The sequence below is a fragment of the Bombyx mori genome, chromosome 22, assembly GCF_030269925.1.
Source record: "Bombyx mori chromosome 22, ASM3026992v2".
Taxonomy (NCBI): domain Eukaryota; kingdom Metazoa; phylum Arthropoda; class Insecta; order Lepidoptera; family Bombycidae; genus Bombyx; species Bombyx mori.
This window is the reverse complement of record NC_085128.1, coordinates 11,320,894-11,342,637: the sequence shown is the minus strand read 5'-3', so window position 1 is coordinate 11,342,637 and position 21,744 is coordinate 11,320,894. Positions and strand designations below refer to the sequence as shown.

Below are 21,744 nucleotides of genomic sequence, written 5' to 3'. Positions count from 1 at the left end.
AGTTTCTCGCCGGATCTTCTCAGTGGGTCGCGATTCCGATCCGGTGGTAGATTCTGCGAAGCACGACTCTTGCTAGGGTTCGTGTTAGCATCGTCGTCAGGTTTGAGCCCCGTGAGCTCACCTACTAGTTACGGTTACGCTGGAATAGCCGCTCCAGGCTACAAGCTGAGGTAGGAAAAAAAAAAACCCTGATAGTGCTTCTCTGGATGTCTTCAAGAGAAGATGACAATATGTACGTGTAAATGTACAAGTTATTATGTTTTTCAAGTGTACAATAAAGAATAAATATTTTTAAGTACAGTACTTACGTACATTAATAAAATACCTACTTTTTACTTGTATCTATTGTTATCAAAATTAAATTATAAGTTCTTGACTTGACCATGACTATGTGACCCCCTCCTGGCACCAAAGCTGGATCCGCCCTTGCAAGAACTTTTCTTACCGTTTATTAAAAAAATATGATCTTTAAAGTATATTTGAAGCATCAAATTCGATTCACAAAAATCCTATTCGATTATAATGGCTCCGGTATGACGTAATGACCTATAATTTGAATAAAGCTAACCTGGTATTAAAGGAGTAATATATCCTATGAATAAAACCCCGATTATCGACTTGTTTTATAAGGTCACGAAAATCGTAAGTGCTACGCCAGATGGGCTCGGGACAAGAGATTGCGAACGCGAACGAACGTTCAGACTTCAGAAGTTCGCTTCAGTCGAGCGTCCACCTCTGTCGGCGTCGGACGTGTTGTCGCGTGTAGACAATACAATTATTACGTCGACAATCGAACCGCCGGTGAACTTAATTTGAAACGTCTGTGTGTGATCGGAAGTGCAAACGAAATCTTTTTAGAAGCAAAAGGCTACTATAATATGTGACGGTAGTTTGGTTTTGAAAGTTAATGAGGATGTATATCTTGTTGGCAGTTATCAGCTTATTAATAAAAGGTATTTCATATCTCATATATATTGTTATAATAAAAAAAGCTTAATGCTAGAACAACGTTGGGCGCTAATATCGCATTTGATTTCGAGTTTAATTAATGTTATCATGTCATAAGCATAATTTAAGTGGCTTTAATTTATCATATTAATCACATTACCTTAATTATATGATGTTTACTAATATCTAAATTCGGAGATTAGCTCTTTTAATAAATACTTTTTTTCTTTATTTCATTACTAGCTGTCCCGGCAGACTTCGTAGTGCCTCAATCGATAAATAAAAGGCCTAACTGTTGTATGAAATAATCTTAATACAAACAAAAGGAATCCATCCGACGGGGGACACATCAAAGGAAAAACAAAATTGTAATTTTTATTTAATTCCGAGCATTTTCAAATTTATTTACCTTTTAAACCTTCTCTGGACTTCCACAAATAATTCAAGACCAATATTAGCCAAATCGGTCCAGCCGTTCTCGAGTTTTAGCGAGACTAACGAACAGCAATTCATTTTTATATATATAGATAGATATAGAAAATTTGTAGTCGTATCTTCTAAAATATTCTCTCAAAATAGAGACCTCGTAATTGCTCAATGAGAAAAAAATTTAATATTTATAAAGAATGTTTATTGTGTATTTTAATACCCATACAATAGAAATAAAGATGTATGTCCAATTATGTGTAAAACTGATTTCAACTGAAGGAATAAGCCCTTCAACCCAACTCAAACTCAAAACCCGAACTATTTTGTAATTCATTTACGATTTTTATTACTCATATAGCAAAACCTAATTTAACAATTGACATTTCGTAAAACTGGAATAGAATATTCAAACGAACTTTCCGCTTTATTATTTTTTTCACGTCAAAACTGTAACTCGAAATCGACTCAAAGCTACTCATGGCCCAACACAAGTTTTTGCAAGTTCAGATAGTTAAGCTTTGAAAGCCCCAAGTTCTTGAAAGCACAAAGTCTTTATAATATCAGCAACGTTTCAAACTTACTTGCTGGGCATTCGACTTATTGACTTTAGGTGAATAAGTTACAGCCTTGCGGAATAGATTGATATTATTTAAATTCAGTTAGTGAAAACTAATTTTGACATTTCAATTGTGATAAAATTGTAAGGAGTGAAGTGGAAATTTTTCTTTGTCTAGATAGCGTAGGCAATCTTAGGCTAGACATATGTTTAAGTGTATTACTGAGTAATTAATACGTGAAGCAAAAACTTTGTATCCCTTTTTACGAAAATTGCGCGGACAGAGGAGTATGAAATTTTCCACACTTATAGAGAATATAGAGAAGAAGTGCACAATGCTAATATTTTTTTCAAATAATGCATAAAAGATACGTTAAATCAATAAAGCAAAACTTACACACACTACATACCATGTATTTGACGCACACACGCATGCATACTATTTATTTTCAAACTTTTGTTTTTGGCGTCTGTTGTCAAATTGAGAATAGATTAAATATTGCCTTTGTTAATATTTTTTATAGTGTAGTTTTGGCGAAATTTGTAATTATAGAAATATAAAATACAATCATAATAGTGTACAAACTTACAATTCCAATTAATTATAGTCGAATTTCGACTACTGCGGGACCTCTAGTTACTGAGTAATTTCTCTGTCGAGTTAATATTAAATCGCAATAAAAGAACCGTAGTTATCCATTATTATATAATGTGATGTATTTTAGCTCTAGAACACAAAACAAGAATCACTTCAATTGAACCATATAGAGTGTAATTCAATTCAATTTATTTATTTATCAGATAACAATAATCTATGTTTCAGATACACATTTAAATAAAAATTAAATTATAATAAGTACATATAGAAAACATAATAAATAAACAATAATAAAATAATATAAAATTATAATAAACAAGTAGGCCTTCTCAACTAACATTATAATATTATTTGAAATGTTAAAAAATCAATAACAAAATCTTTAATACAGTAAAAATGTTAATTTATAAACATTTAATACGCATTTTGTGGTTATATTTACAACAAGACAGAATACAAAAAGTATGCATTAACTCAATCTTTTAAACACCGAATAAATACATCATATCACTACATCACACATGCTGAAGGTTTTGTCGAAGTCAGTGACCTATTTTAAAAAAGCATACTATTAAGCTTCCCCATCCAAGCTCTCGTTCGATTTCTAACTAATTTACTTTATTTAAAGAAAAAGCAAATATTTTCAAAATCAGCAAATTAATAACTCTAATAATAAATTTACATTTACTATATTTACTTTTACTAATATTATAAAGAGGAAAGATTTGTTTGTATTGAATAGGCTCCGAAACTCCGTAGTAAACCGATTTGAAAAATTCTTGCACTGTTTGGAAGCTACACTATTCCCGAGTGACATGAATATAATCCTTTTTGAAAAAAATTAGGGATTCTTACTAAAAGTCCAATAACGTAACCCAAGGCGTAAAAAAATTACCTAAAATATTCTTTACATCGCGTGCCCTGCGAAAACTATTGATGATAGAAGAAAATTTTACAAAAAGTGTCGCGACAGCATATGTATAACTATTATGGTTATGCCTCAATAAGTTTTATTTTATTGAAAAAAATAAAACAACGTCAAATATCGTTGAAATTTTTGTTAAAGACCCGAGCGGAGCCGGAGCGGGCCGCTAGTATATAATAAAAATAATCAATAAAAAAATTATCGGTGATAGCCAAAAGGGATTATTCCAGCTTCTCTCGGCTGGTAGATGGTTTCACAGGGGCTTGGTCTGAGAGAATTTGCTAACATAATTAGCAAAAGTAGTTCTTTATTGAATCTACCACCTGATCAGAATCGCGACCCACTGAAAAGATTCGACGAGGAGCTCAGTGGGTGGACTTGATTCTTTTAGGCCGTATTTTCATTTAAAACAATACCGTTTTCTAAACTTTGTGTAGTGTGTTCCTAACTGGTATTAACTGGTAATAAGGCTGTAAGCCCACGCGGGTTGGTTCCTGTATTCTTAAGTGAAGCATCCGTGCCTTCCTGTTTGTTGGTTGAGAAGGTCGTTATGCTACACGACTGAGACTTCAACTTTATGTATATATAGTATCATATGGTATCAGATAGTATCAGATGGTATCATATGGTATCATGCAAGTTGTGATGTCTGGTAACTATTTGATATGAAATGAGGCGAGAGCTCGTTCGTCCGCTTACATAAAAAGGCAAACATGGTCCTCAACTTTGGGCTCGTTTTTAAAATTAGAATGTATATATCATTTTATACGAGAACAGTTTCTGTCCGCCGATCACTAGCGGAAATTCAATCTTGTTCTAGTAATTCTTGGCACGTAGCGATGTGTTGACAGTATAGAAGACTAACGATGGTGACTTTGGTGTATTTTCATCCCCTTTTTTTTATTGCTTAGATGTGTGGACGAGCTCACAGCCCACCTGGTGTTAAGTGGTTACTGGAGCCCATAGACATCTACAACGTAAATGCGCCACACACCTTGAGATATAGTTCTAAGGTCTCAGTATTGTCACAACGGCTGCCCCACCCTTCAAACCGAAACGCATTACTGCTTCACGGCAGAAATAGGCGGGGCGGTGGTACCTACCCGTGCGGACTCACAAGAGTTCCTACCACCAGTAATTACGCAAATTATAATTTTGCCCTTCCACATAGACTGGCTTTATTTACGATTTTACATTATCGGCATCGAATATTTATGATTGAAGGATTACTGGTGGCTTCCAAGCCACTCCAGTTTCTCCAGGACAGGTAGGCAAGCAAAGGCTCAGCTAGGAGGGGTGGAATTTGCTAACAACTGCCCGAGCGCCTCCGAAGGAGACCTAACAACTCAAGAGCAGCTGCTTCGCGAACAAATTTACTACCAGATCGAAATCGCAACCCGTTCAGAAGATCCGGCGAGAAACTCAATGAATATATGAATTAGGTTGCACGTCAAACTCTTTGTCGAGTTCGACGAGTACGGTTACTAGGGTCTCTAGGCCTGCTCCTAGTGTTAGAGCTGAAGGCGTCTAATGCAAAGGTTATTGGATCTGATGGATCCGTAAGGACGTGACCATTGAATATCTCTTATCACCATCAAAAGCAAATGAGCTACGGCTTGTCTTGACTTCAACAATAACATATACCAATGTGACAATAGATCTTCAAATGTAACAATAGATTTCTTATAAATAACAAGAATGTTCTTATAAAATTGAATTTCCTTGAAGTACCAAAACATTTTTCTACTAATAATACATTCGTTTTTAGATTTTCCAGTACCTCGGATTCTGCATGAAACCATTGCAGATTATTTATATTTAAATTCATATATTTTAATATGTATGTCACTGTTCATTTTTCTTTTTAGAGTTTTATTTAAGACTAAGAAAAATACTAATGACATTTTTGATGGACGTGTATCTAGTCATATTAAAAACGTTATTTAATCTAAACCAAGCTTTGATATGAAGCAGTAATTTATTATTATTATTCCTTTTTATAACGAGGTTTGAAAATCTTGGCTGTGTCTCTTAACATATCCGCAAGCGACGATAACCCCTCACCATAAGATGGCTTGTAAGCTGGTCTGCGTATGAGGTAATAAAGAAAAAGACTCACTTATATTAAAGTGTTAACAGAGACTATAGACATGACAACAAAAATGCCGCTACCTACTTTATAACATCTATAATGCATGATTACTTCGTAGTAGCAATGGACAGAACAGTGCTTCCTATATGTGACGACCTACAAATCGCGGTACGGAAAAGTAAAAGGGCAGTAGCATGTAGGTATTAGGGAGTAGGGAATGAGGCGTTCGCTCCTGGCCTTTTCATTTTTCATTATTATTATTTTTTTAATTGTATTTTATGATTTGTTTTTTCTTTTATTGTAACTATTTTTATTAATTTAAAAAAAGAAGAAAATATTTGAGAAAAAACAAAAAAGAAAAAGCCCGCTGAGTTTGTTTCGCCGGTTCTTCTCGGGACTGTGGCTTTTTTTTGAACCGGTGGTAGAGTTAACATTGTTATTTATATTTTGACATTCAACAAGTGTGTCATACTGACATCTAAGTTGAAATAAATGATTTTGAATTTTGAATTTGAATTTTGGTATTTTACATTATTTTGGTACACAATCAAGCAATATCTGACCGTTACCAACCCGTTCATCACTTCAATCGATAAATAGAAAAAAAGAACACTGTGATACTTAGACAATCTTAGCGAGTAAGTTTGTTGCCAAAGCCACTTTGATTCCAATTGCATTATGTTATGGCTTCTGTGAGAACGAAAAACGCGGTAAATAATAAGTAAAGATGGTTTTGCCGAGTTGAACACAAATGAAATATTATGACAATCTTTGTATTCAAGGAAAAGAAGGCGACTCTAAAAAATATACAGAAAATTATTCACTCCACGTTTTTTTCGGATGAAGGGCAGGTCAGTCGACTCAAAGAAGGAGGTAACTCAGTTTATTGTATCTTAGAGTCAACATTTTTCAAATGAAAATAGAAACGGGTATTCTATTCTAGAAAATCATTTTTTCTGTTTACTATACTCGATATAGCCTATCACTAGCGGTGTACAGGATTGGTTAACGAGGTTACGGCTCACCTGATGATAAGGGGCTACTGCACCTCACAGAAGTCACAACATGAATGCTACCACCTATACTGATTGCTTAGGTCGAAAAAATATATAATATAACAGCTTTGTTGCGATTCCTGTAGTCCGTAGACATCAAAACATCAATTTGTCCATCCACGCAGAGACAAGATACATTTCTCTACTGCATTGGCGTAGACATTACTGCGGGACACAAATAACCAGGACAGTGATTGCTATTCTAGACCATAACACCTCCATTACTCAATATGTGAAATATATGACCGTGGTAGCAACTTCTCGCCTATTCTACTTATCGTGTAACATCTTCTGAAAAGAAGATTTTACACAAAATAATTCGGAGAACGTTCGTAACATATATAACATATTAAAGTGTTCTGGGCGCACCCAAAATACTCAATAGAAGTGATAAATCAAAGTGCTCTTACTAAATACGCGCCTAATACGATTTCATGAACCACTAATGTTATCAGAAATATGTATTAAAGCCTTATTACTTTTTGTACGTCACACTTTTTTTTTTTTTTTTATGATTGAAAGTTTACTGGTGGCCCGAAGGCCTTTCCAGTTTCACCAGGACAGGTGGGCGAGCAAAGGCTCAGCCAAGAGGGGTGGGATTTGCTAACAACTGCCCGAGCGCCTCCGAAGGAGACCTAACAACTCAAGAGCAATTGTTTCGCGAATGAATCTACTACCGGATCGGAATCGCGACCCGCTGAGAAGATCCGGCGAGAAACTCAGCGGGCTGATGCATGGGTTAGGTTGCACGTCGACCTCTTTGTCGAGTTCGACGAGTACGGTTACCGGGGTCCCTAAGCCTGCCCCTAGTATTAGAGCTGAAGGCATCTAATGCAAAGGTTATTGGATCTGATGGATCCGTAAGGACGTGTCTAGGGCGTCGACGGTGACTGGCTCCTGCATGATCAGGATTCGGGGAGTAGTCAGCGGCGGCAACGATAAGGCGATTATCATGACGCATAGCCTTATCGAAGTATCGTTCCGACGCTGACTTCATGTATTTCCGAATTGATTCGAGGCCCAGGTCGTCGTGTAGGTCAACGTTCCTCACGAACCACGGAGCCCCGACAGCTAACCTGCAAAAGCGGGATTGTAGGGATTGGAGGGTGTCTATGTGTGTGCGGGCCGCGTGAGCGAACACCACACTCGCGTAAGTCATGACGGGCCTTATGCAAGTTTTGTAAAGTGTCACCTTGTTCCGAAGGGACATTTTACTCCGCTTACAGATCATGGGGTAGAGTCTACCGAGAATAAACGCGGCACGGTCACGGACTGATTTTATATGCGGGCGGAATGTCATCGATGCATCCAGGGTAACGCCCAGGTACTTGACCTTCCTGGCCCAGGGTATGGGTTGTCTAAAGAGAGTAATCGGGGGTGTGAGATTCCTCCTCCTAATCCGGGAGGAAATCCGTGTGGAGCTTCCCCTCTGAAATAGCACCGCAGTACTTTTCGCTGGGTTGATGTCTATGCGCCATTTTCGGAACCACTGTCCTAGGGCTAGGGCTGCGCTCTGAAGCTTCTTCGCGATTAGGGACTTATTTCTACTAGAATAGTAAACAGTCGTGTCGTCGGCGAATAAAGCTAAATGGGTCGGCGGCGACCGGGGAATATCGTTGACGAATAAGCTAAATAGGAGGGGTGAGAGGACAGAGCCTTGCGGGACTCCAGCTGTGAGAGGTCGTGGGGAGGAGCGGGTTCCCTCGACTCGATATCGAAAAGAGCGGTTCGACAAGAAGTCCCGTATGATGAGCACGAGACTATCCGGCACGCCCATGTTGAATAGTTTGAAAATCAAACCATTGTGCCAGACTTTGTCGAACGCTTTTGCGACGTCGAAGAAGAGAGCTCCCGTGTATAACGGTTTTGGTCGATTAAGCCCCACAAGAATGTGCTCCGTGAGCCGGTGCACCTGTTGAACGCATGAGTGATTTGTACGGAATCCGAATTGTTCATCGATAAGAATGCCCTTGGATGAGACGAAGTCTCTGAGGCGTTTGTAGAGCAGACGCTCATACAGTTTGCCTAGAGACATGAGGAGGCTAATCGGGCGGTAGCTCGTCGGATGATTTTTTGGTTTACCGGGTTTATGTATGCCGATAACGTCCGCTTCTTTCCACACCGCGGGAAAGATACAGTTCGCCATAGCGGCATTGAAAATAGATGCCAACATCACGATGAGTTGGACGGGTAGAAGTTTAATAACGCGGTTGGATATACCGTCGGAACCGGGAGCCTTGCGAGGACGTAGGTCTTTGATCAAGTCTTTAACTTCCATCGGGGTGACGGGTGGTAACGCATCAGAGGGTGGCAAGGAGGCTCTGCGTTCTACCTCACTGTCTACTAATTCTACATGAACAGGGTCCACGGATTGAGTGCTGGGCGTGCACTGGGTTTGCAATGTATCGGCCAGCAGCTCTGCTTTTTCGTCATCATCGAACGCCGCGAGTCGGCCTGAGGGGCCTACGAGGGGGGGCATAGTTACTACCGTATCCGATTTGAGAGTACGAGCTAAGCGGTAGTAAGACCTTTGAGAGGGCGCGAGTCCTTCTAAGAAATCAGACCATCTGGCATCTCGGACTTCGGTGATGCGAGACTTTACGTCGCGTTGTAGGGCACGCATTCGAATACGATGTTCCGCGGTAGGATACCTATCGTACGCACGGATCGAGGCGTTCTTAGCTCTAAGGAGTTCCCTAATATCGTCGGGCAATTTGAAGCGGTGAAGGAAGTCCTCCGCTACAACTTGCTTCGATGACCTATCTAATGTCGAGGTGATGTGTGACGTTACGATGTCTATGGCTTCAGCGGTATCCTGAGGAGACGGGATAGAGTCCGGACTAAACGGAAGCGATGGTGGATCAGATTCAGCCAGGCTGATGCCCAGCGTGTGCCAATCCACCACAGTCCTCGTGACGGGAACGGAATCGGGAGCGCGACCGAGCTTCATAACGACGGGACGGTGGTCTGAATCTAACTCTGAAACTACTTCGATCGAGTGTAAGCGCAGAGTTACGTTTTTTAATAACGCTATGTCGAGTATATCCGGGCGATGCGCGATATTTAGCGGGTAGTGAGTCGGGGTTAGCGGAGCGACGATATCGAAGGCGAGATCATCGACTAACGCGTCAAGCCGCCTGCCATTCGGGGTTGTGGTGTGTGAGTTCCACCTGATGTGTTTACAATTTAGGTCGCCCGCCAGAATGACAGAGCTCCCCATACCGAGCAGCGCCTCGATATCACTGCTTAGAACGATCTTATCCGGTGGAAGATAAACGGACGCGATAACGATCGGCGCGTGTCCCGTCAGTGAGATTCGGCACACTGATGCTTCGATATTAGCGAGCGCGGGAGGATCGAGCGGGACGCAATGCAGGGCTCTTCTATAGTAAATGACGGTACCACCACCACGGGCAGAGAGCCTGTCGTTCCTGACCATGTTATAGTTCGCGATTTTAGGGTCACGGCGCGCGGGCTTAAGTAGGGTCTCCTGCACTAAAAAGATATCAATTTGGTGGTCACGCAAAAAGTCAGAAACCTGATCACGTTGATTTGCGAGACCGTAAGCGTTAAAAAATCCTATCGTTACGGATAGGGGCTTTATTCTACTTATATACGCCATTGATTACCGGCGGAGTGAGGGGAGGACGTACGTATTTAATGACGCGTATACGTCGGCGTATTCCTGCACAACGGCGATAAAGTGTTGTGCAGTGGAGGCAGCGCGAATGGCGTCGCCCAAAGCGTTAACGCGCTCAAAGTTGATCGACTGAAAGAAGTCGATCGCTAAAGCGAGATTGTCGGACGCGGTCGGAGGGCAAGTCGCGGGAGAGGGACGAGTCGCGGGGGCGGGACGAATCGCGGAGGAGGGAGTTGTAGCCGTGTTCGTGTACGGCAGCGGTTTTGCCCAGGCCGAGACACTGGGCACCGCCGCCGGAACGAACGCTGGCTTAGCCTGCGTCGCAGAGGGTGCCGAGGCTTTGATGTCTGGGCCGGAAGCTCGGAGGCGGTTTTGGCGGGCGACGCGGCGATTTATTTTAGGGGCTCGGGGGCAACCACGGTAATTCGCGGGGTGACCCTGTGTTCGACACAGGACGCAGCTAGGCGGTTCCGTCGCGGTTTTTTGGTCGCGAGCGCAGAGGGCCGTGGCGTGATCGCCCAAACACTTAACACATCGGGGGCGCGCGTGACAGTTACGGGAAGAGTGCCCGTACAATTGACAGTTATGGCACTGGCTAGGAGTGCCTTTTTTATGGGGGGCTTCGACAGCGATACCAGAGAGCCTACAGACGGTCTGTGTGTTAAAGATTTTCTTACCCTCGGGGGTAGGCTGGAGAGCGACTAGAACCATATTATATGGCTCCCTACCGCGACCGGTGTGCATACGGTGCACAGAATTCACTGGTAGGCCTTGTTCTAACAGGTCGGCTTTTACGAGCTCTACATCTAACTCTTTAGGGATTCCGCGTATTACAACGCGGAGTTCGCGCTCCTCCTGGAGCGTATACGTATGGAAACTTATACGCTCCTTACGGAGGTAAGAAGAGAGGGCCCTATGGTCGTCGGGTGTTTGAACCTTAATTTGAATGCCGTTCGCGAGGTTACGGGCATTCGTGAAATTTATATTTTTGGCCTTAAGGGCCAGGCAAACTCGATCCCAAGCTGCCTTCTCCTGAAGGATAACCGGGGGAGGGGTCTGGGTTTTATTTTGTGCCACCGGACGCGGCGACGGAGTGGCACGGGCTGGGGGCGCAACGGGAGTCTGAGGGCGGGGGCGCGACGCGTTCACGGCTTTGCTAATTTTAGCGGCCGCGGGAGCTCGAGACTCCGCGGCACGCTTCTTACCCTTTTGTACCAGGGTGAATCCATCCGTCGATGAGGCGGGGGCGAGGTCGACCTCCATGTCCGAGTCAGAGTCGGAGCACGAGGAGGCGGGTGCAGGCGACCTACGAGCAAGTGTAGGTGTTTTAGAGGGCGCGACGGAGGCCGCGGATGATCGCTCAGCTGAAACGATGGTCACGGCGGACGACGCAGCAGCTTTTCTCGCCAGTATAGGCGACACGGGAGCGGCAGGCACGACAGAGGCTGCGGTGCTCAATGCAGAAGCTCTGCACGCAGGTACAGGCGACGCAGGAGCAGCGAGCGCGGCGGAGTCCTCGAGAGGGCTCGCAGTGTGATTGGCCTTGAAGGCCAAAAACTCCGAGGCGAGCTGTGGGTGGCGAAGTCGGAGGAATTCCGCGAATACAGCGTCCATGATCGCTGAGTACCCAGGTGGGGCGGCCCCGGGTCTTGAAAACACTCGCCTTGCGGCGAGGCCCCAATTTCTCGGACCTGAGCGGTTCTATTGAACACAGGTGGCAATGCGGCGCGATTACTACAGGACAAAGAAAAAGCACAACAAAATAGAAATTACGAAAAGAAACAAAACAAATAAATACTTGCAGGAAACCACTTTGTCGGCAGATGTACCACAAACACAGAAACAACAAAAGGAAACAAAACAAATAAAAACTTCCAGAAAGAGCACTTAGTCGGCAGATGTACCACAAACACAGGCCGCGCGAACAATGGCCGGGCTAACAAAAGCCGGGCGAACAAAGACCGGGCGATCGAGTGGACGATGAGCACGTCCGCACGTGACGGGTGCCTCTATCGGAATGACGTCACACTCTGCCGCCTACGTGGGTATCTACTAACATCTCGTCTATTTATATCGCGACACAATGGACTTTCCGCTTTGACCACGTGTCTCAAGCTGGGCTGTGAAATTCACGTTGTGATGTCGGTAACGATTAACGACGTGAACAAAAAAAAAACCGTTTAAAAATATCTACTCTGACCTATACTACAAATTGAAACTACCTACATAATATTATTGTTACGCGTTGGAGTTCGGGATAAATAAAAATTCTACCGAATTACAAGCTAATACTGTATTCATCACTTTAAACACTTCACAAACACTTTAAAATTCTGAATTCGCTTCTTCCGCTCCGCTTCAGGTGATCCGTTCGCTCTTTCGCTTCAAGTAGTTCCGAAAACTAACTGACTGCGTGCCATCTCTGCAACGCTTTTATAGTCGAGACGAAATCCGTAGAATCGTCGAGAATATTGAACAAAAATCTAGTATTGTGTGTTTCCGCTATCTGACAATAGATGGCGTTGTACTTCTCGAGCGTTCTAGATGTGACTAGATAATTCGATATTCGTTCGACTATTCGGCGATAGATGGTGTTACTCTTACCGACGTAAAAATACGTACATAGATAAGCAAACGATAGTCGATTTAAAACTTCTAATGATTGGTTTTAACGTAATATGAAAACAGATTACATTATCAGTATTATTTTCTTAAACGAATACGTTTCGTTTTTCAATTGGATAATCTGATATTTTTTTAGGTTTTTTTTATTTATTTCATTTAATTTAATTTATTAATTTTAATAAACGCTTTAAGGAACTAATAACGAGATTTTAATAAGATTTTCCGTTTATTCATATATCATACGTCGTATATGGACACGATATCGCTATGTTGCGGTTCGTATCTTGCTGACAATTTTCAATTTTTCAATTCGTGAACACAGTTGGAAGGGATAACACCGTGCAATAAAATTAACATTAATAATTACGAACGGAACGGAAACAGCAGTTATACAGTTGTGGCTTCGACTTAAGATATGATTAAGTAAGAGCGACATTCATGTCGTGATATCATAGGCTCAGGACTCAGAAAACCATTAAACACCAGGTGAGACACGAGCTCATTTACCCAGATAGTGCTGAAATAATTAAAAGTACATCTTTGGCTAATAAACAAATAAAAAAAGCCAAATTAGAAAAAAATCAAAATAAACAACTGTTTAACTATTGATTGACCTTTGTTCGTAAGCAAGTGTTCTAATAAGACTCAAAATGATTGAATGTCAGAGAAGTCATAATCGGAAGCCCTTGGGCTAAAATATTATAATTTCAACGACAAAAGAAAGGTCCGCTTCGCAAACATTATTTCCATCTGTATATTTCCCTTGAGGTGTGCCACTGGACTTAACAAGTACGATCCGAGGGAGCCTTGTTTAGTAACTTACTTGCAGTGCTAACTTCGAAACCATGCCATCGTTCAATTTATTTCATAAATGTTAATTTTTATCCATATATAAAACTTATCCACAAATTCATAAGAATACCTAGTAATTATTTCCTAGCTAGAATGATAGATGATATCTCAGCGTAAGTGAAGCACAGCTGCCATCTATCGTAAGACATGACTTCGAAATTTTAAAAATACTGTCTGAGTGGAAAAAATCATGACAACGATTCGATTGATTATTCTTATTTTTGCTGACCTTATCCATTTTTATTTTTATTTTACCGTAACTCATAGTCATCAAAGAGTACCCTGAGGTGACTACCTCAATTATATTGTATAGTGGCTATCCCACCTTTCAAATAGGCGGGAAAGTGGCTAGACCGGAGTTCAGTTTACTTGTTTTGAAAATAAATACAAATTTTACTTATTATAAAAATCAAACATTTTTTTCCTCGTAGTTTCCTCAATTATATATACATCGCGGACGTGGACATGAATGGCGGGCGATCATGAATGGCAATGGGTATCAAAGGGCTGAAGATAAATAAAAATATATCACGGCGCTATCTTTTCACTATCATTTCTAACTGTAAGAACTAGGATCACGCAAGGTTCCGTACTTTCAAATAAGCTTGCGTTAAAAGATATCATATTCTTCAATATACTTGCATGGAACAATATGTAATATAATTATTGTATTATATATTTTTTAAATAAAAGATACAATACTCACTGTGTCTATATTGTAAATAGGATACTATTACTGATAGGTTGACATTAAATACTCAATTAGTATGTTCTAATATGTGCATAATATATATGATGAGTTTTCTTAGCCCACGCGGGTCCGTATTACACCTTGTCTATTTCCGTATCAAGGATTATGTAATGCGATTGAAGCTTGGTACAGTCATAAAAAAACAATTCGTCGAACCCATGTCTACAGGTGGGTGACAGCATTAATAATGTGATTTTTATTGGGTCCGATAATCACTAAACACCCGTGTGCTTATTGCGAGTAGTTTAACGTTCTCGATAGCGTAAAAGTTAACTCAAATTTGTATGAAGTTGGAACAGCTTCCCTTCCTTTGCTAGGGGCGCTGTTCCAACATCATACAAATTTGAGTTAACTTTTACGTTATTGAAAGCTTTTAAAAAATTGCATTAAGCACACAGGTAGCTAAGAGCAGGTTCGTCCATGTTTGCAAATTAAAAATGTACATAACTAATTTTAAAAACCCTTTTTTCGCAAAAGAAATTAATGAAATCAGCTTACAAAACTGAAAAAAGTGCTTCTCAGTTACCAATAACGTCATTTATACATTATTATTCTTGACTATATGTACAGTACATAATATTATTATTTTGTGAATACATTAATCCTCCAACGGCAGGGATTTCAAAGCAGTTTGCGCTAAATTAGTTGTAACTTTAAACGTGTTGCAGGTAACTTGGCTAAGTTGCCTGTGTTGTAAATCGTAACTACGTTGTACTGTGGTAGAAGTTTATGTTTGGTACAATTACACATCCAAACTTTTTTAAGTTGTTGCTTTAATTCCAAAACGTGACAATTGCAATATTAATATATTAATTAGCTCGTAAGAAATATATAATAAGTTGTAGGGTCTTTGTAGTCTCACTTGTATTTTTTTTGTGTGTGTTTTTATTATTATATTTCAATCTGTATTTTTTCTAGTTTTAGTAATTATTAAGGGACATATTTGATAAAAATGCTGTTTGTTAGTCACGCTAAAACTCGAGAACGGCTGGACCGATTTGGCTAATTTTGGTCTTGAATTATTTGTGGAAGTCCAGGGAAGGTTTAAGAGGTCAGAAAATATAGAAAAAGCTCGGAATTATATAAAAACAAACAATTTAGTTTTTCCTTTGATGTGTCCCCTTGATGTGTCTTTTATTTATCGATTGAGGCACTACGAAGTCTGCCGGGTCAGCTAGTTTTTTGATAAAAATGTCGTACTTGATGTGACATATGAATAAGTTCACTAAATTTCAGGCGTGTTACTCTTTGGAATAAAACAATTGATATATAAATTCTAGAGTTCGAGGCTTTGAGGTAGCTTCACATTAAGATTCTATTGCTATCAAGTCCCATTCGGGTACAATATTTCATTTGAAGACTGAACTGATTATTTTGTTTCACGGTGTAAATATCGTTGCGATTTCAAAAAGCTTTGATAGCCGCTAGAAAACCAAGTCCATCGTAAGCTAATACTAAAAATTTTCAACATATCGAAACATATGAAAGTACAATAGACAAATATATGAAATGTTACGATGTTATGAAGGCTTACCCAATACGCTGTATATTATCTCAGAAAAGGCGTTTGTAATTGTCGTGGCGGCAACCTCTTTGACAGAGCATATCACCTACAACGACTAGACATAGACCAAGACAGAGACTTGACAAGAATTCCAAAATAAAGAGAGAAATGGAACGAGGGCGGACGTGATTAGCGGCAGGCAGTACTTTTAATTATAGATTATACACTTAATATTTGACTTTTAATGCCTTCCTAAAAGACGCACGCGAACCAAACGACAAGGAACCATTCTCATATATACACAAAATAGACGACAAAAGAACGAACCGACCATTCAGCAATATTTAAAAAAAAATAGTTTAAAAAAACTAACAAAATACGCTTTTACAGAAAATCCAACAAAAAAATAAAAAATAAATTTGAATTAAAAATAGTGTAAGAAAAAATTATTTTATTGTAAAAAAGCGTGGGGTGCTTTTCAGGATTTTATCAAAATAACCCACCCTTCTACTCATATCTGTTCATAAAATATTTATAACTACTGATACCATGTACCCCACGCTTTTTTTACAATAAAATCATATTTTCTTACACTATTTTTAATTCAAATTTATTAAAATTGATTTTCTACTTTTTAGTTGGATCTTCTATAAAAGCGTATTTTGTTAGTTTTTTTAAACTATTATTAATTTTTCATTTTTTAATTTGATTTTAATTTTTTCAATATATATTTTTTAAATTTTTTAATATTGAATTGTCATCGGTCCTTAATAAGTATACCAAATTTCGAGTTAAGCGACGTTTTAAGCGACGCTTTTAAGGGAGTCAAAATCATGTTCAAAGATTTCGTTACAAACACACATACTAACATACATACGTCTGAAGCTAATAAAAGCGTATTAAAAAGAGAGGTGCTTCGAATCTCGATCTCATAGCAATTAATACATATGTGGTTAGTGCATTAATTTGTATTGTTGCAGAATCTCTACTACTGAGGATAGTTCGAGTGCACGTTCCTTCGTACCGAGTAAGAGGACAGCCGGCACAGCTCGAGTGTGACTATGAACTTGGAACCGACACGCTGTACTCCGTCAAGTGGTACAGGGACAATGAGGAGTTCTACAAATTCATGCCACAATACGACCCACCGAATCGAGCTTACAAATTGGAGGGTATCAAAGTTGACGTGAGTGCTCTTTTAGTTTACAAATTTAAGAGTTGCAAAGGATGGAAGTGTTTTAGTCCCATATGCGTGCATATTTTAGTGCCAATCATTAAAATACTCCAGTGGGCACTAAAACGTCAATTTCTTCGAATATCTCGTGGCACTAAGTCACAAAGGCAATATTTTGCATGCTCATCTCTAATTTGGATGGCATCCACGATTGCTCATGTTTGGTGGTAACCAGCTGTGATAATCGCCAAACTTGATTTCAACGATAATTTCGTGAGATTGTTTTATAGTTTATTTAACCGAGTTTGAATGGCTAAATTCTGCTCCAAAAAAAAATCATCCTTTTAAGGATGATGTTTTAAGGATGATTTTAAGGATGATTATTTTAGTTATTTATTTCATTATGTTATCCTTATCCTTAAAAGGATGATTTTTTTAAATTACAATTATACTTTGTAGACGACTATTTTACAATTCACTTGAGACTTCAATCTAATATATCAAGGTGAGAGGGGCGGCATACACGGTATGATGTATCTGGAGATCCAAGTGACCCAAAAGGCCCAAGTTAAGACTAGATGAATTTTTAGTTCATAATAATATGTCTTTCTAGAACAATTATATCCATGGATAATGCTTACTAAGCTAAGATTTTTATGTTTTACACTATTTTTTATCGTTTCTTATATATATTTTTATATTTTACATATTTTTTTTGTAATAAAAATTTTCATTTTATGTATTATTTTTAAGGGGGGAAAGATGTAGTGGGCTTGGCTTAGTCTGTGTCGAGTTGTCGTACAATAAACAGATTGCAAACTTTTTTTTTTATTGCCTTTGTAGGCATACGAGCATACGGCCCACCTGATGGTGAGTGGTTACCGTCGCCCATGGCCTTCAGCAATGCCAAGGGCAGACCCAAGCCGCTGCCTACCGCTTAATACTCTCCACAAGCCTCGTTTGAAGAAGGACATGTCATAGCGCTCGGGAAACACCGTGGAGGGGAGCTCATTCCATAGCCGGATGGTACGTGGCAAAAAAGATCTCTGGAAACGCACTGTGGATGACCACAGTGGCTCCAGGTAGTATGGATGAACTCTACTCCGGTGGCGGGCGGTGCGATGGTAAAAACGAGACGTTGGTATCATCTCGAACAATTCCTCAGAGCACTCCCCATGGAACATGCGGTACAAAATACAGAGGGAACCGAAGTCCCTCCGCAGACCCAGAGGCTCCAAACGATCCGTGAGAATGGGATTATCGACAATCCGAACGGCTCTCTTCTGTATGGAGTCAAATGGAAGAAGCTGGTATTTGGGAGCCCCGGCCCAGAGATGGGAGCAGTACTCCACGCGAGTCCGGACTTGTGCTTTATAGAGCAAAAGTCTTTGTCCAGGTGTGAAGTACCGCTTGGCTCTGTTGAGGACTCCCAGCATTTTGGACGCCAACTTGGCTTTGCCTTCCAAATGACTCCGAAACTGGACATCGCTCGAAATGTCGACCCCAAGTATCCCAATACTCTCGGAAGGTTGCAGGGATACTCCTTGGAATTGCGGCGCCATGACAAAGGGGTCCTTCTTCGCAAACTGCCGTGTCTTGTGAATAATTATCACCTGAGTATATAAAAGAACAAGAGGGTATATAAGAAACAATTCCATATAACAGAATTATGAATAATTTAATATAAGATATGCTTTGAGCGAAATACAGATTGGATACAGTGAAATATCTTCAGAGGAAAATTACAGAGTATAATTTAAAAGGTTTTTCGTAGAATCTCGTTTTACAAAGAGGTAACGTAGTTCGGTTATCTACTCCGAACACAATGGGATATCGAGAAACACTGTACAATAGATACCGAGGTTGTTAGAATCGAACTGAAAGCTTACAATCCATGTGAGAATACTTTGGAGTATATTCAATAGTGGGTGGCTTCGTAAATTATAAATGGAGAAAAAGAGTGACCAGTACATAATAAGCGTATTCCCATTACTTGGTATCATGAAGTGGGCTTGAGCTCTAGCTAAAAAGAAAATTAATTGAACTCTGAATAATACGTTGAAATTATTAACGTTGATTTTTTTTTCCTGCCTATGCTGATAGCCTTGAGAGGCTATTTCAGCTTCGCCCTAACGTTTGTAGGTAAGCTCGCGGGGCTCAACCGGAGAGTTGCTAACACTGACCCTAGTAAGAGCAGTGCTTCGCAGAATCTACCACCGGATCGGAAACGCGACCCACTGAGAAGATCCGGCGAGAAACTCAGTGGGCTGTGTCTATGGATTAGTTCGCTCGTCGAGCCCTTCGTCGCAAGCGACGGGTTCGATGAGGACGGTGACCGGTGCTTGTGGTGCCTAAAAGCACCGTTAATGGATCAGGACCGGGGTATATCATTAATATACAAACTAAATAATAACGGGGAGAGCGCGGAGCCCTGCGGGACTCCGGCAGTCAGTTGACGGGGACGAGAACGAGTTCCCTCTACTCGATATCGAAACGAACGGTTCGACAAGAAGTCTCGTATGATGAGCACGAGTCTGTCTGGCACTCCCATGTTGTACAGTTTGTAAATTAAACCGTTGTGCCAGACTTTGTTGAACGCCTTCGCGATGTCGAAGAAGAAGGCGCCGGTCAGGATTTGTTTACGCCTATTTAGTCCTATCAGGATGTGCTCCGTGAGGCGGTGCACTTGTTGTACGCACGAGTGTTTAGAGCGGAATCCGAACTGTTCGTCTATGAGAATTTTGTTCGTGGTAACAAAGTCCCAGAGGCGTTTCCTAAGGAGCCGTTCGTAATTTTTTCCTATCGTCGGGAGGAGACTAATCGGACGGTAACTAGATGTTTCGTTTGTCGGTTTGTCCGGCTTATGTATACCGATAACGTCCGCTTCTTTCCACACAGCGGAAAAGATGCAGTGCGTCATAGCGGCGTTTAAAATTGTAGCCAACATTGCTATCAGTTGGACTGGTAATGTTGATGTTTCGTTATTAAGTAACAAGAATACACAATTATTGGAATCGTTGACTCGTCTTTTAAATTCCAACCAGATTTTTCACTTACATAGTTGAATATTCACTTCTAATTGAGAGTTTCCACGGATATTTTTTATTACTGCAATTCACATTGTACTAGGTTTTTAACAACACAAGTAATGTTTATATGACTTTATATTTTGGACGCGTTTTTATTTTTATTTTCCTTGTGGGCGGGCTAGCATACTGCATACGGCCCATCTAATGGTGGGTGGTTACCGTCGCTAATAAATGCTAACAAAGTTTGAAGTCGTCGTGGCCTAAAGAATGAGACGTCCGGTCCATTCGTATCGAGCGATGCACCGGTGTTTGAATCTCAGGCGGGTACCAATTTTTCTAATGAAATACGCACTTAACAAATGTTGACGATTGACTTCCACGGTGAAGGAATAACATCGTGTAATAGAAATCAAACCCGCAAAATTATAATTTGCGTAATTACTGGTGATAGGACTTCTTGTGAGTCCGCACGAGTAGGTACCACCACCACGCCTATTTCTGTCGTAAAGCAGTAATGCGTTTCGGTTTGAAGGGTAGGGCAGCCGTTGTAACTATACTGAAACCTTACAACTGATATATCAAGGTGGGTGGCGCATTTACGTCGTAGATGTCTATGGGCTCCAGTAACCACTTAATACCAGGCGGGCTGTGAGCTCGTCCATCCATCTAAGCAATAAAATAAAAAAAAGTGACAGGGGCATAGCCAAATCGTTGCCTACCGCTGAGTTCTCTCCATAAACCTCGTTTGAAGAAAGAAATGTGATAGCGCTCAAGAAAAATGTAATCGTAAACTACATATCATGAAAAAGAAATTAATTAATAACAAGAACATAATAAAAATACATATATAATAATATACACAAAAAATATAAATCAATTTATTGGTTGAATATCTCGAGTTTTTTTTTCCTTTTAGTAATTTCTCCAGTTAGGCCAATGTGTTTTCATGTAGTTCATTCGTCTCACAAAAAAATACATAGCCAATACTTTAACACGAAAATTTTCAACCACACATTATTATTAATGCTCATTTATAATATTTGCGTCATACGGGAAGCCTTACCAATGACTTTCTACTGCCGTATAAGTATAAGTTTTTTTTTTTGTGTTATAGATTTATAATCATAATAAAAAAACAGTTTAACAATAACAAGAAGGTTTCATAAAATTATCAAAAACATGAACTTTTGTCAAACAATTTTATTATAAGCGGCGCCAAAAAAAGCCAATCTTTACAATGTGAATGACATTGTCGTCCTCTTCGAAAACTTATTTATATTTTATGATAAAAGTTGAATGAAAACGAAATTTATGTAATTTTTTATAGCGATCGTCTCTTGAAGCAAAAAGTCTTGTTTTTAGTTAGTTTGTTTCTACGTTAAACAGACAGACGATTTAACTTTCAAAAGAGTGTTTTTTTTTTTTCAGAGAAACACTACTGGCTTTTGTTATCGAATGAATCGTTCAAGGAAATTGAATTAATATCAGTTTTTCAAGAGATTTTTGGCTTTATATAATTTTACTTATATACACAGCGTTATTTCTGCCTATTCGTAATACTTATTA

The 21,744-nt window shown here is 39.9% G+C and overlaps 1 protein-coding gene across 1 annotated transcript in view; it reads left to right on the top strand.

The window, feature by feature from the left end:
* Positions 1 to 719: 719 nt before the first annotated feature.
* Positions 720 to 21,744, top strand: part of LOC101740367 (uncharacterized) — a 37,815-nt gene continuing 16,790 nt past the window's right edge. Inside the window, exons 1-2 of the mRNA XM_004927355.5 lie at positions 720 to 953; positions 16,956 to 17,161. Coding sequence (XP_004927412.1) covers positions 908 to 953; positions 16,956 to 17,161 — 252 coding nt within the window. The 5' untranslated portion in view covers positions 720 to 907. The remainder of the gene's footprint in view (positions 954 to 16,955; positions 17,162 to 21,744) is intronic.